At 33.5% G+C, this 15,991-nt stretch overlaps 1 protein-coding gene across 1 annotated transcript in view; it reads left to right on the forward strand.

Moving 5' to 3' along the window:
- The first annotated feature begins 2,535 nt into the window (after positions 1–2,535).
- Positions 2,536–15,991, forward strand: part of LOC123708044 (transcription initiation factor TFIID subunit 1) — a 41,802-nt gene continuing 28,346 nt past the window's right edge. Inside the window, exons 1-14 of the mRNA XM_045658503.1 lie at positions 2,536–2,896; positions 2,990–3,060; positions 3,605–3,867; positions 4,319–4,433; positions 5,110–5,288; positions 5,900–6,077; positions 6,964–7,125; positions 8,174–8,322; positions 9,338–9,570; positions 10,403–10,562; positions 11,112–11,346; positions 12,078–12,436; positions 14,012–14,132; positions 14,432–14,589. Coding sequence (XP_045514459.1) covers positions 2,680–2,896; positions 2,990–3,060; positions 3,605–3,867; positions 4,319–4,433; positions 5,110–5,288; positions 5,900–6,077; positions 6,964–7,125; positions 8,174–8,322; positions 9,338–9,570; positions 10,403–10,562; positions 11,112–11,346; positions 12,078–12,436; positions 14,012–14,132; positions 14,432–14,589 — 2,600 coding nt within the window. The 5' untranslated portion in view covers positions 2,536–2,679. The remainder of the gene's footprint in view (positions 2,897–2,989; positions 3,061–3,604; positions 3,868–4,318; positions 4,434–5,109; positions 5,289–5,899; positions 6,078–6,963; positions 7,126–8,173; positions 8,323–9,337; positions 9,571–10,402; positions 10,563–11,111; positions 11,347–12,077; positions 12,437–14,011; positions 14,133–14,431; positions 14,590–15,991) is intronic.

Here is a 15,991-nt window from a genome sequence, read left to right on the forward strand (position 1 = left end):
AAATTCGCACATAATCTATTGGTACAGCCGGGGACCGAAACTGCGACCTCAAGGATGAGAGTCGCACGCTGAAGTTACTAGACCAACGCTGTTGCTGTAATTAAACCAGATTAATTTTACAGATTTTAAAATAGGTTTCTATGTCGAATTACGAAATCGGTTCGGACGAATGCTATGCAGTTTTTTAAGGTCCAGCAATGCCTGGGGACTCCCGATAGAAGAGCAAATTTTATCAATGATTTATAAATTTTATTTGGTTGTGACGTCCGGACCGAATGGTCAATCTTTACACATGCGTGAAATTTTATTGTTATCTTAATGAGGTATGTTGGAAGGAAAATTGCTGCATCTCTGCAACTCCGATATCATTTGTATTAGCAACTTAGTAACGCGCCTAGCCTCTAGAGCGATCCCCTTAGGGGCCCTTTATAGCAGGTTGAGTAGTTAAAAGGTTCGAGTGCTTATTCTTTTTTATAACTCTATAAACTTGTAAATTCTAAATCGGATGTAACCGTATTCGTACTTGTTACCAACAAATACGAATTACGTACAAGTACAATACGTTACCAACAGGGTCAAATTACTTAAAAATATTTTTAACTCGTACCATTTAAAAAAATATAGCATTGTGGGCAAACGTGCAGAAGTCCCACCGAATACCTCCACCCATGGAAACTCACATTGCAAGAAGACTTGTGCACTGCCGGCTTTATAACAATTGGTGCGCTCTTTTCTTGATGGACCCTAAGTCGTACTGGTTTGGGAATACAGTGGTGAGCTAGTTCCGCATAGTGGAGATAACTATGTGGATCCGCATAGTTGGGGAACGACAGACGTCGAGGTCTGCATTCATCTATAATCTATATACCTTAGTACAGAAAATCATTGTACAGAATATTTAGATACTAGTGGAACCAATAAGTATCATGACACTATTTGTTATTCTTAGAAATGTCACGTCATCTGGAATCTTTATTGATATGTTTGTCACCTGTGAACTGTCTGTAATAATAATAAGTTAACTACAGACGATATAATGTGTTACCAATTTAATAAAAAAAAACACTTGTGTGTACTTATGTACGCGCGTTATAAGTTATACTTCTTTGGCGAAACAAGACAAAAATGTTTTTGAAATTTTTATCTTTGTCCTTATTCTATGTTTGTAGGAAATTATTGGTATTAAAAAGTAATTTAATGCATTGAAAGTTTTATTATAACGTATTATCTATTTAATAAAGTTTATTTAAATATCACAAAAAAAAATTTCATAATTCTAATTGCTTACTTTAGGGTGTAGGTTTTTTGTGCCGGTATGCGAGCGTGTTGTACTCTCATAATTTTTCCCTAACGCGCCAAACTTTTCATCGAAAGCTAAAGTTCTTACCTCTGTAACGACTTTCCGTTCGAAATTTCAAGTATAATTTAAAATCCTGGTGAGGAATTGCAGCACCTATTAGGTAACAAATAATTATTTCTGTCAAACATCTATTATTATCTTTATTTATATTATCTTATCGGTATTTATAACCCAGGCCCCAGGGCCTACCTACACTAAATATATATATATATATATATATATATACCTACACTTAAATGCACTTGTAAACAACTTTTTTTTTGATATATTTTAAAATAATCTACTTGGTTAATTGGTGCTTACGCGCTGATTAAGTAGTTCTTCATAGCTACTATAGAGGGCGCATACGGATTGCGGATGTTGTTAACGGCAAGATAATATAATTAATTTATTAACTTTTATACGAGACACGATACTTACACAATTAAATTGTTCCCATTAAGGAGGATTAAACCAGCTGAGCCGTAAATTAGATTGTAATCAATTTCTCCGAGACAGTTTAGTTTCATGTTCATATCTTAAGTAGCAAACACAAGGGACCACGTCAAAGGGATACGTCATAAATTATAAGGGTTGTTTACAATTTAGACCAGTTTTCACTTGCAGATTGTCACATAATATTTATTGTTAGTATAACACAGGTTAGTTGCAAGATAGTCTAGATAAGCGCACAATTGTTGTGATTTTATGCGTCCCAACCATGGGACTGGGTGACTATTTGTGATAATTTTTACCTCAATATGTATTGTGTAAAATGAAAAAATCTTAAAAATATAATATTATTAATTTTTGGTTGAAATATTATCGTTTTTCTTCTCATATTTTTAAATTTGCTTTGATAATTGTTGCTGATAATATTGGTAAATAACCAAAGTTTCTTCATAAATGCACAGTTATTTTAATAGATAATTGCTTGGGTACGTGTATTTTAGTTTATTCATAATTTTCAATATGGTGGCGACAAAATATTTCATTATAATATGCACTTTAAATTTGGTCATGTCATTAATGATGCTTTCGAGTTTTGGCGCCATCGTTACACGTTGTATTGTACTATACCTGTCAGAAGTTGTCAAGCTTCTATGCTTTATGCTTTATTCTGGATTGTCAAAGGCCAAACAGCCAACAGCCAAATCTCAATGTCAAAATGAATAAATTACAATTTTCAACTGTCAGCTGCCTGTGTTTATGCATAGTTTGTATTTTTACTTGTGTTCGTTTTAATGTAACTAGTTTGTTTTAAGATATAAAAACTAACAGAAAGCCGGAATCAATAAAAAAATCTTTAGAAGAGTTGTAAGAGTTCTTCGTGGGTAAAAATGTGTGATAGCGATGATCCCGGTGACCAACACAGTGGTATGGATTTAACTGGGTTTTTGTTTGGTAACATCGATGAAAGAGGTCAACTAGAAGATGACGGTCTACTTGATGGAGAATCGAAAAAAATGCTCGCATCTCTCAACCGCTTGGGCCTTGGATCTATGTTGTCGGAGGTCCTTGATGCTGAAGAACCTATTAAGGAAGAAGAAGAAAAAGGTTAGAGTTATACGGTCGTTAGTAAATTTTATATTTCTGAAAAAATGTTTTAGTACTAAACCAGATTTTCAAGTGGTTTACCTACTTTTACAGATTACAGTCAAAAAAGCCCATCAGCTGTAGATTTCTTTGATATTGATGACGCTGTTGATGAAGACATCAAGGTACCTAACTTTTATTAAATGTTATTTAAATACCCGTTAGCATAATATCCTTTTTAATAAATACATCTTTGTAAGACTTCACATTTTATTCACCAGTAACTTTCTTGTTGGTGAATTTTAAATGTAGAGCAGTGTTGGCCTAGTGGCTTCAGCATGCGACTCTCATCCCTGAGGTCTTAGGTTCGATCCCCGGCTGTGCACCAATGAATTGTCTTTCTATGTGTGCATTTAACATTAGCTCGAACGGCGAAGGAAAACATCATAAGGAAACCTGCTTGCTTTAGACCCAAAAAGTCGACGGTATGTGTCAGGCAGAGAAGACTGATTGCCTATTCAATTCACAAACAATCATGAAACAGACACAGAAATCTGAGACCCAGACCTAAAAGGTTGTAGCACCATCGATTTTTTTAGCATAATATCCTTTTTAATAAATATATCTTTGTAAGACTTCACATTTTACTCACCAGTAACTTTAAATCTAAAGCTTAATATTTAAAAAACATTTTGGACTGTAAAAAATTTTTTACATTCTTTTTTTCAGGAAGAGGAAATTAAAACAGGTTGGCAAGAGCAAACTACAGATACCATTAACAAAAATACTCAAAAACAGAAGCAGGATATGTTAGCAAACATTGATTCAGAACATTACTTACACAGTAATGATGGTATTGAACCTACAGATTGGAAAGATAATGTGACATGTGATAATGACACAAAGCAAGTGTATGAGACAAGAAATGATGAGGGATATGAGGGTGACATGGAAGGTGACGATGGACTCATGCCACCACCTAGTAGTGTTCCGTAAGTAATAAAATAAATAAAACTGTTGTACTCCATGATTTAGCTGTGTTAATTCAGGTTTTCGTGACACAGCTGTTTTTATCCTCAATGTTTAGGATAGTTAAAACAAATATAAATATTTGATTCAACTATGACAGTTCATGTAACAAATAATTCAAATTTAAAATATTTAGTATGGATTGTTGGTGTTGTGGATATTGTTATTGCCAAAACAATCTTGATAAACTACTTAGTTGTTTATGTAGATACTATATTTGGAGAGAAATTAAATAATTTAGGGTTTGCCTTATTATAAGTAAATAAAAATCTATTGTTCTAAATTTAAATAAATTATATTATTATATATTTTTGAAACTTGCTGTTTTGTAGCCATCAATTTACCACATGTACATGCATAAGTGTGTGTATGGGCTATTGGAGAATGATATTCAAATAAAATAAAAAATTTCAGGAGACAAAAGAATGAAAAGCCTAAGAAACTTGATACACCCCTAGCTGCAATGCTTCCATCAAAATATGCTAATGTTGATGTAACTGAACTGTTTCCAGATTTTAGAGCTGACAAAGTAAGTATATAAAACACATTGTTGCAATAATAGTACATGTACAAGTAACAAATTGAAAGAAAACAATTTTTTAACCGGATTAAAGCTATTTGTATTATTATAAACTTATAATTATTTTACATAATTTAAATTCACCGTGACCACTCACGCTGTAAAGCACGCAAAACGTCGGAAATAGCTTTAATCTACTTAAAAAATTGTTCTCTTTCAATGTGTAAAAGCTATGTTACCCAAAGACAATACTAAGTAACAAATTATCAGAGAGGCAATGGCCGGCCTCATTTAGCTATTAGGTATATACAAGATGTAAGTTAGGACCAAATAAATTTTCTTTCTTTTTATGCGTCAACAGTTGTAAATCAATTTTTAATATTATTTTATTTCAAATAACCGATGAAAATATGGTCTTAACATTTTTCTATTAAAAGTATTCATTTAGTAGTATTGTTTTCAAAAAGTTAAATCTGTTTACATAATATTTTAAGGGCTCCATAGTAGAAAAAAAATAGTAGTACAGTGTAAGTAAAGAACCTTCCAAGATGAAGGTTTGTATGTAATGTGTAATTAAATTACTGGCTAATTATATATACAAGTCATAGGAATAATATTCATGAGTCAAAGCTTGTCAGTCAGAAGCTCTAAGTTATCATTATTATAACAAGTTTTTTACTTATAGGTTTTATTATTCTCCCGTCTTTTTGGCCCTGGGAAATTGTCGAGTTTACCACAAATATGGCGTGGTGTAAAAAAAAGACGGCGGCGCAAACGTAGTGGCAGTACCAGTTCCGATACACCACCTCAAGCAGAGACACAAGATCCACAGTATGCCAGCGATGATGAGGAAAAATTTCTTAAGTATGTTTTTTGATATATATGAATATATAGGCCTTATAGATTAACTTCTTTTGATAATCATATAAATACAACGAACAAATACGGTAATACATATTTTGTTACAGAATTAAAAAAGAAGTTAAAGTAAATTGTTGCAAAATAAAATAAAAACTTGTGTATGGTTTATATTTTGTCCCAGTTTACTTTAAAATAATACTTCTATTGCTTATGAATCTTCTGATATCTGAAAAAAAGTGTGTGTACAAGAAAATCTTTTCAAAAATTTTATTCTATCTTTGTAGAAAAAACGATACTAACAATAGAAAAAAAGATATTTAATACATTGAAAGTTTTATTATAACGCATTACCTAGTTAATAAAGTTTATTTGAAAATAACAAAAATATTACTTCTACATAATTAAATAAATGAACATTGTTTATTTTAAAATGTTAACTATGCTAACTTCAGGGGGTCAGTTTTTTGTGACGGTGTGCAGGTGTCGGTCTTCTGCGACAGTGCGCGCGCGCATCGTAAAAATTTACTCTCATCATTTTTCCCTAACGCGCCAAAAGAAGTATAACTTCAAAAATTAAGTATAACTTGATAGTTTACATATAAAAAATTTGACAGGCCAATGGAAGAGAACCAACATTCATCACAACATGACAGTAATGCATCGGGAGACAGAAATGACAAGAGCCAAAGAGTTACTCCAGCTCACTGGAGATTTGGTCCGGCACAGGCATGGTATGACATGCTGAATGTGCCAGAAACAGGAGACGGCTTTGACTATGGATTCAAACTAAAGGTATACCTAATAATTTACTGACTTAGCTTGGACGTTGTGTGATAATGAAAACCAGATTTTGCTTATCTACATTTTTGCCTCCGTTTATATTTTTTGAAGAGACAACTTGTTATGGGAGGGTTAACCACTTCGTTAGGTAACGCGTTACGTCTCCAGTCTGTCTAGCTTCTCTTTCTCTCACGCAAACGGCAGCGGTAGCAACACTCCTCGTCTCTCACTCGAACCCGCAGCGCTAGCCGTATTTTGGACAGACGCTTTCCCTTTCTTTCCGCTAATATTTGGTGGAGGTACTTCATAGGGTACAAGGTATCCCCTTGTATATAATCTGCCTCGCTGTAGTAAATCCCGAAATCCCCGAATTTGCATGCGCATATAACTTGAAACTATCACGGTTTTGTAAGTGATTATAAAAAATATGATGAATGAAGCAGAATATGATCCTCGGATCATTACAGAATTATATAGTTCAACTTAGTTTAGTTTACCACTTCTGTCGGGCGTCTCGAGACGCACATATTTTTCTTCTTATAGACAAATAAGTGATGAAATGTCTGTAGATTTTTGGGTTCTACTGAGACCAGTTTTTTCCAGCGTATATTCGAATTACTCGGATAAGGATATGAGAGCTGGGGCTAGGTTATTACGTAGGTATTCTTGACATTAACGCATAGCTTCATCTATATATATATATACGATGTTTGTCCGCGATGGACTCCTAAACTACTTAACCGAGGATTAGGAGGGTTGGTTAATTCTGCCATGCATTAAAGCTTTGTCTGGCGTGAAACCATTTTCCAGTTTCCAGCTTCCAGCATAGGTTTATATAAAATTACGTAACTTTTAATCTCCAAAAATTATCAATAATTGTTTTAAATGTTACATATAGGCTCCGTCTCCCGATCGCGAAGAGAAACCTATAGAAGAGCCCGTAGAAGATCAAAATACAGAGAGCGCGGACAGCGGTTTTCCAGACGATTCGTTTCTTATGGTATCGCAATTGCAATGGGAGGATGACGTCATATGGGACGGAAATGAAATAAAACATAAGGTATAAAATCTTTTTATTTTTTCATATATAAACGCCCTCCTTCAAAGGCCTGCAACGCACCCGCTTAATCAATCCATGGGCTGCGATGATTGCCTTAATTGAGCGTTCCGTAGGCTTTCCTATATGAAAAATATCTTCGATACCGCTACTATTAACCGTAAAGATTTAAAAAGTAATTGATAATCGAATAGTTTTGTCTTTTGTTAAAATTGCTTTTACACATTAAGAAAAACACTTTTAAAGCTATGTATTATTTAGATAATTCTATTTTTTTTTAATTGAGATAAAACAACTTTCTCTGCAGCTGTGATACTTTTGACATTTAACACCTTTTGTCTTCAGTCACCGTTACCACGCACGCTGAAAAGCAAGCAAAACGTCGGGAAAAAAATAGAATTATGTAAATAATTCTAAGTTTTTAATAATAATACATAGCTTTAATCCGTTCAAAAAGCGTTTTTCTTAATCGAATAGTTATTTGTCAATACAAAAATAAAAATATCTATATGATACCTAGTGATGTAGTGAAGAAGAGCAGTGCTGTCCTAGTCAGTGTGCGATTCTCATGATCCAAGTGGTACAATGAAGGAAAACATCATGGGGAAATCACCATGCCTTTTACCAAAAAATCGTATGTTAGCACAGAAAGCTGATCACTTACATAGAAAAAAAACAAATGATCACGATACAAATACAATTTGAGTCCCGGACCTAAACGGAATATCTATTTGAAGTCGTGTTAATTTTTCTCAATAATTTGTTCAAAACATTTGTTTTAAGAAAACACCTTTTAAACGGATTGAAGCTATGTATTATTAGTATAAAGTTTTAATTATTTACATAATTTTAAATTTTAATTTTTCCGATGTATTAGCAACGCTGTATTAGCGTGCGTGGCCACACTGTAAAGCAAAAAGTGTTTTCTTAATGTGTAAAAGCCATGTTAATAAAAGACAATACAACATTTGTTTTGATACTGAATTGACTTTCTTCACACGCTCTCTTTTCTCTTCGATTATTGTGTTTATCCAAATCTCAATGTTTGTAGGTATTGGCGCGCCTTAACAGTAAAAGTAACGCAGCAGGCTGGGTCCCAACCTCCGTGAGTCGTACAGCGCAACAGTTCTCACACCCACGACCCCACGTCCCGCACACTCCACATACACCAATACCTACCACCCAACATAAGACACCCACGTGAGTATTACATTGAAACGGGAATTAATAATGAACTATTTCTCTAGTTTATTATTCTTAAAAAGTCAGTACATTTAAGAAATGAATTAACGGCATTTTACCTAGAAGCGTTTCTTATTTTTACCTAAGTATATTTTTATATTGGGTAGTTTTAAGTTTGTATAATATATTATATATGTTTGGGTTGTCTGGAAGAAACTGATTTTAGCTGGAAGACCGCCCCTTTACATCCTTTCGCTTTATTTCATATAATTTTTGTCCCGTTTTGTATTATTGTGATGTAAGTAGTCTTATCATTGACGTGATGTCTAATAAATCGATGAACGGCTACACGCATGACATTATGCTCATTGTACACTTGCGCCCTATCTATCTCTTTTCCATTTGATTGGCCTATGCATTCGAGAATTCACTCCTTTTTATCTATAAAAAATATTGATAATTCACTACAAATTATTCAATTTTATTCATGAAAGTATGCAATTATTTCATTAATTTTTTGTTATGACGTTGTGACATTAAACTGTCATCCGTTTATTATTACAGTAAAAACCGTTTACGACGACATCGTTTAGAACAACACACCGGTTATATTGAACAAAATCAAAGGTCCCGACTGAATTCTATGTATTAGGTACTTAATAACAACGTCATCGGCTGTATCGGTTTTTACGACCAAATATAAGTAGTCCCTTCGATATCGTTATAACAGATTTTGACTGTATAACATTCTTCATAGTATTGATATTTTTTGGTTGTAGCGGAAAAATAATGTAACAAAATATTTTTTTTTTTCTAACATTAATATTCTGGAAATACATTTCATTTTTAAAATAAATAATTGCAAAATGTATGCGTTAATTATGAGTTTATTAATATTATATATAATATATTATTATAATTTATTATTATGTTTTATAAAATACAAACAATGATCGACGCAATTAGTTAAAAGAAGAATGTTAAATAATATCAGGCGTTAATAATAAAAATAACTTTCTTATATTACTTTCAGTTCAACGGCATCAACAAGCCAAGCGAATGTGGACGGTGAGGACAACACATGGTACAGTATATTTCCCGTTGAAAATGAAGAGCTGGTGTATGGGACATGGGAGGATGAGGTCATCTGGGACTCTGAGAACATGCCAAAGATACCAAAACCCAAGATATTGACCCTTGATCCCAATGACGAGAATATTATATTGGGAATACCTGATGACGTTGATCCTTCCAAGATTACACGAGGTATATGGTCTATATATTTATTATTATGTATAACTTTTCAGTGTTACTTGTTATATATATGTTGACTTGGTATTATTAATTATATTTTTTATTATTTTTATTACTAGGGATGCTTGTAAGCGATCGCTTGTTAGCTATAAGGCCGCCCTTGCATCCCTAATAATTTATGTTGTTTTAATTTTAATTAAATGAATATATATTTATTAACGGTTTACACAATATTAACACGATTAACCTTATGAAGCGATGATCAGTAAACATTAGGTGACAGCCAGTTTGCTCCCTGTTACATAAAAAAAATGCAACTTCCATAATAAGGATTAATAAAACAGTTTTTTATGCGTTTTGTCATTACATAGTGATATTATCTACTATAGATAAGTAATGATTATAATTTGTCATCGTCCATAGATATTGCTATCTAGCAAATTTTCTTTTGCGCACTAGCGAACTGTGGAATCAACTTCCGGCGGGGATCTTCCCTGAGAGATACGACCTCCAAGTCTTCAAAATTCGAGCGTACTCTACCCTCAAAAGCCGGCAACGCACCCACTAAAAATGGGTGTCTATGGGCTGCGATGAGATGCCTTTTTGGGCGTTTCGTAGGGGCGTTTGCCCCCCTATTATATTAAAAAATATATGAATAAAAATTCGTGTCAAAATATGTAGACATAGACAACATGGTACGTAGACGTATAGCAAGTATTGACTTTGACCGTGTAACGGTAACGGTCAATATTCTGTGCCTTTTTGGCAAATAAAAGGTCATGTCCACGTACCATTAAGCCACGAAGGCGACATACTTCGATTATTATGCATCGAATGTTTTCAGAGCGAGGGCCTCAGCCAAAAGTAAAAATTCCACATCCACACGTGAAGAAGTCGAAATTACTATTGGGCAAAGCTGGTGTCATCAACGTATTGCAAGAAGATGCGCCGCCGCCGCCGCCGAAGTCACCTGATAGGGATCCCTTTAACATATCTAATGATGTGTAAGTTTATTTCAGTTTTTTTTAATATGTCACATCTCTTACGTATTGTCTGTGAATATTCTAGTGTCAAAATTGTCTTTGGGCTTACTGGCAATTTTTTATTCTTGATGAAACATTACAAAACACCAAAAAAACTAATAAAGGGTTTGAGTCTTGGTGCCTGAAGGGTTAAACCACGGTTCCTTTAAATTCCTTACAAACTAAAGAAATAAAAATACAATAAATACAAAAGTGTTATGAATACATTAAACAAATAGAAAAGAAAACGTTTTTATAAATACTTAACTGAAATTTTTATAACAATTTGTATAGGTCCTATAGTCACTAAAAGATAATCTGAACTGGTTTTTAAAATGTTATATTATGTACGGAAAAAACTTAGAGCCAACATTAGATTTTAAATTTCTTACAAATCTATTGTAAGAAATTTAAATCTATCTGAATGTATTTAAACTACCTCCTGGTTATTTAGATCATGTATTTTCCCTTTACTAGACAGATGTAATCGTTTTTACCGGTCATATACTAATCTTGTAAAATATATTGTAGATTTTATCAGACGAAATCGCAGAACCCACGGTTGAAGGCAGGTGGTGGGCAGCTAATCCAACACAGTACACCAGTTGTGGAATTGCGAGCGCCTTTCATACAAACGCATATGGGACCAGCCCGGCTTCGGGCCTTCCATCGACCAGCCTTGAGAAAGCTCGCATATGGTCCATTGGCTGCGCCTGGACCTCACCCGGTCCAGCCCTTGATTAAACATATACGAAAGAAGGCTAAAGTGAGTAAAGAATGTAGTCGATGAATTTTGGATTTTCAGTACAATAAGTGAACATTTTTCAAAAAGTTAAACAGTCATTTCATTTGTATCAGCAGAGAAGCTACTATGAGTTCTAAATCTATGAAGATATTTCTTAGGTTTCACAATAACAATTAGTACCGACATTTTACAGAATTCATTTTTTTCCTTTGAAGAAGTATATCACAGTGTCTATTAATAACATAGCTTTTATACATTTAAAGAATACACTTTTGTACCGGATTGAAGCTATGTATTATTATAAACTTATAATTATTTTACATTATTTTAAAATTTTCCCGACGTTTCGCGTGCTTTAAAGCGTGCGTGGACGGTGACTGAAGACAAAAGGTGTTGAATGTCAAAAAGTATCACAGCTGTAGAGAAAGTTGTATTATCTGTATTTATTTTCCGGAGTTGACTCCCCGGACTAAAAGATGACGGGTTTTCTTTAGAAGTATATCAAACCAAACCTAGAAAAAATAGCAACGCTGTTCTACCGTAAAAAGTTGTTGGATCCACCAAGTCGGAGAATTTATTCAGTCCCTACTTAAGGGACCTTCTGTCTTACGTTATTACGTAATTAGCTAACCTGACAATATCATATATATTACAAATATTTTTTGTTTTATACATCGACTACAACGACTTGGCAATCCCAGATTTCTAGTTTTAATTTCTTTTGTAGAAAATATTTTTTTCTTAATCCATAGCAACGTGAAGCCGAGCGATTAGCGTCTGGGGGCGGTGACGTGTTCTTCATGCGTACACCAGAAGACCTTAGCGGGCGGGATGGCGAATTGGTACTCCTAGAATTCTGCGAGGAGCACCCACCACTAATAAGCCAAGTGGGAATGTGTTCGAAGATAAAGAATTACTACAAGCGAACAGCTATCAAGGATACCGGACCAGCGCCGCTGAAGTACGGCGAAGTTGCGTACGCTCATACGTCTCCATTTCTTGGGATCTTACCGCCTGGTGCCACACAGTCTGTGGTCGAGAATAATATGTACCGAGCACCTATTTACAACCATACATTGCCTCAGACAGACTTTCTTGTGATTCGGACAAGGTATACATATAATTATTTATTTAAAAAACTCTAACGAAACACATACATACACAAAAGAATACACGACTCACATAAATGCATGTGCATGTACACAACATTCAAAGGTAAACATTACAAGGATAAAAGAGAAAAGAAATAATACAATAAAAATAAATTAGATTAGGAAATCAAATATTAAATACAATTCAATATAATTTTGTTTGCAATAGTCTTTAGACTTTCTCTCTAATGCATTTAGTATTCGTTCGAACGGGGAAGGAAAATATAGTAAGGAAACCGGCTTGCCTTAGACCCAAAAAGTTGACGTGTGTCAGGCATAGGTGCCTGATCTACTTGCCCATTAGATTGACAAATAATCATGATACAGAAATCTGAGTCAGACCTAACACTGATTAGCGCCTTAGTAGCGCCACTGATTTTTTAAATATGTGATTTGTATTAAAGTAAATAAATTTGCTATCGGCCGTGCTTTGCAAAAGACCATCAATGCATGTTATCAATGTTGTGTAACTTCTAGAAAAATTACACTTCCATGTTTCTACTGGACTCGTAATCGTGTTTTATTTCACATTCTTCATATAAACACCATGCAAAACACTCAGTTTTGTATCGCGCAAACCGGACATACATCGACCACTATTTAAGCCTTGACTTGTTTAAGCTATCGCGGAATGCTTAAAATAAGTTTTAAGAATATCCATAGCGCTAAATCACGTAGTTTATAAGCGCATTCCACAAACACAGCCTAGTACATAACCTCACTTTCATGCCATCACTCAACACGGCCGAATTAGGTAAATTTACTTAAATTTATATAATAATTTTTATTGTATTTTTAACGTAAATGTTTAAAACTTTTTGTATGTATGAATCATTTCGCGCGTTCGTTTCTGAGTCTCATTTCAACATCATTTCTGTTTTTCTTAATTCGCAAATCTAACTCTAATTCTTGCAGCCTCACACAATTAAAATGATTTATAAAAAATATCATTAAACTTGTCATATTTATATTCTTTGATATATATATATATCTTTTTTGTGATTTTCTTGATACCCAATATAGTTCGTCTACACACACAGAAACCCATTCGTATACTTACAAATCTCTCACGCACACTCCGCTATTAAGAACTTTATTAACAAAATTACATTTTTTTCAAGGTAACTCTTTAAACAAAGTTTTAAAGTAATATAGTTTTCCTATTTAGATAATCCTTTTGTTCCTTGTTATATATTTTGTGTTTTTGTTAATGCGCAATATACTTCAGATACACGCACACAGCCACACACAAACTTATTTTTATACATATAAACTCACGCACACTCCACTATTAACTGTTTGTTTAAAGAACTTTAATAACAAAATTACGCTTTAATTTTGTGAGAACTGAATTATTCGTCCGCATCGGAAAGCAATAATTTTGTAATACAGTCTTCTGGGTTCATAATGTATATTATGTGTATATATCGTATATTTTATTAAATTATTGTATGTATATATTAACACGTCGTAGGAGATAAAAATTGAATACTTATAATAAATTATTACAGAGATTTTAATTTTATTATTTTCAGACAATCGTATTACATAAGGGAAGTGGATTCATTATTTGTTGCTGGTCAAGAGTGTCCATTGTATGAAGTACCTGGTCCCAATTCGAAGAGAGCTAACAATTTTGTTAGGGATTTCTTACAGGTAGGTATTTAGCTTTGAACTTGAAAGACGAACACTATCACGCGTTTCTTTTATTTCACGAATCTTTCCGTCCGTATGCATTCTTTAATATTCTCATCCACAAGTGTGTTTCCGAAAGCCGTCAAAGATTCCTTAGTATGATTTTATGTGGTTTGACTCCTAATACTAATAATTTGGTAACAGCTGTGCTTCATTGATAACAGTAGGTACTGTTTTTCGAAAATCTGAATTTTATATTCTTGCAAATGTCCCCTATATTTTAACTATTGGTAAAACAATTTGTAAACATCGCGTTCCAGGTATTTATATACAGATTGTTCTGGAAGTCGCGTGATAACCCTCGCCGTATTAAAATGGACGATATAAAGCGAGCGTTTCCATCGCATTCGGAAAGTTCAATTCGAAAACGGCTCAAACTTTGTGCTGACTTCAAACGCACGGGTCTTGATTCTAACTGGTAAGATTTAATTATTTATTTACATTTAATTGCAAGAATGCTTCATGGGTTATGAGGCCGGGAACGAGCGTTCTGCATGCTTGGTTATTTTACCAAGATATTTTTATTTTAACGTAATTAAAAGTTTGAGAAGTGTTGGCCTAGTGGCTTCAGCGTGCGACTCTCATCCCTGAGGTCGTAAATTCGATTCCCGGTTGTGCACCAATGGACTGTCTTTCTATGTGCGTATTTAACATTAGCTCGAACGGTGAAGGAAAACATCGTGAGTGAAACCTTGCCTTAGACCTAAAAAGTCGAAGGCGTGTGTCAGGCACAGAAGGCTGATCACCTACTTGGCTATTCTATTAACAAATGATTATGAAACAGATATAAAAATCTGAGGCTCAGACCTAAAAAGGTTGTAGCGCCATTGATTTTTTTATTAAGAGTGGAAGAATCGAATCGAGAATAATATTTTTTCTCGATCTCCGATTATCTAACAGATTGTGTTTTTTTCCATTAAAAAGGGCAGTTTACGGTTTTTAAAGTAGCCTGCATATTTATTGTATTCATATGGGTTTAGGTTTCGATGATAATTAATATAAATCGTATAATATTCGTATTAATGACTTATCAAGTTTAATCTATAGTAATATTAAGGTCAACTTCGTGAGGTTGTCGGGTCTTTTACTAATAAGCTATTTTCTTCGTAAAAGTCGTAAGTGTCATAAGTTATATATTTTAAAAAGACTTTTGAGCCAAGGTTGCGAAGCCGAGGTGATTAATAGTTTTCAAAATCAAAGATAACGGTAATTTTCATGCTCATGCAAGTTTCTGCAAAGCTGATCGACGCAAAGATTTACTATTCAAGTCCTCTAATTAAAAATAAATGGAGCAAAATATTACGGCTCAAATGTTAACGTTTATCGAACAATTTGTTTAAAATATTTTTTTTTTAACAAATGGATGAAAAGCAAACCTCAAAACATTTTTATAATTCGAGTAATGTCAGTTAATCAACATTGACAACAGTCACTGGGCGGTCGAAATGTATTTTACTAGAACTTCTAAATAATAATAATAATTTATTGCAAGAATATGGTACAAAAAGGGGGTACAATAGTAATTTCACATATTCTGCCGTACAATGACGCGCAAATTTGTCTTTAAATGAGTTATACATTTTACATTATTAGTCTTATTAAAATGGGTCAATTCTTATATTATTTGTATCGTACATATCATATCAAATGTTATTAAATTTATATCAACTACAGTGTTTCACGCAAGTAATCATTTATTGAGTAATACATTTTTTCCATAAGTAATACAACAAGTCGATTTTTAAAACTCTAGTCGGAAGATCTTTTAATTCTTTTGGTAAATTATTGTAAACCTTAATAGCCATACAAAAGGTGTTTTT

The sequence above is a fragment of the Pieris brassicae genome, chromosome 4 (assembly GCF_905147105.1).
Source record: "Pieris brassicae chromosome 4, ilPieBrab1.1, whole genome shotgun sequence".
Lineage (NCBI taxonomy): Eukaryota > Metazoa > Arthropoda > Insecta > Lepidoptera > Pieridae > Pieris > Pieris brassicae.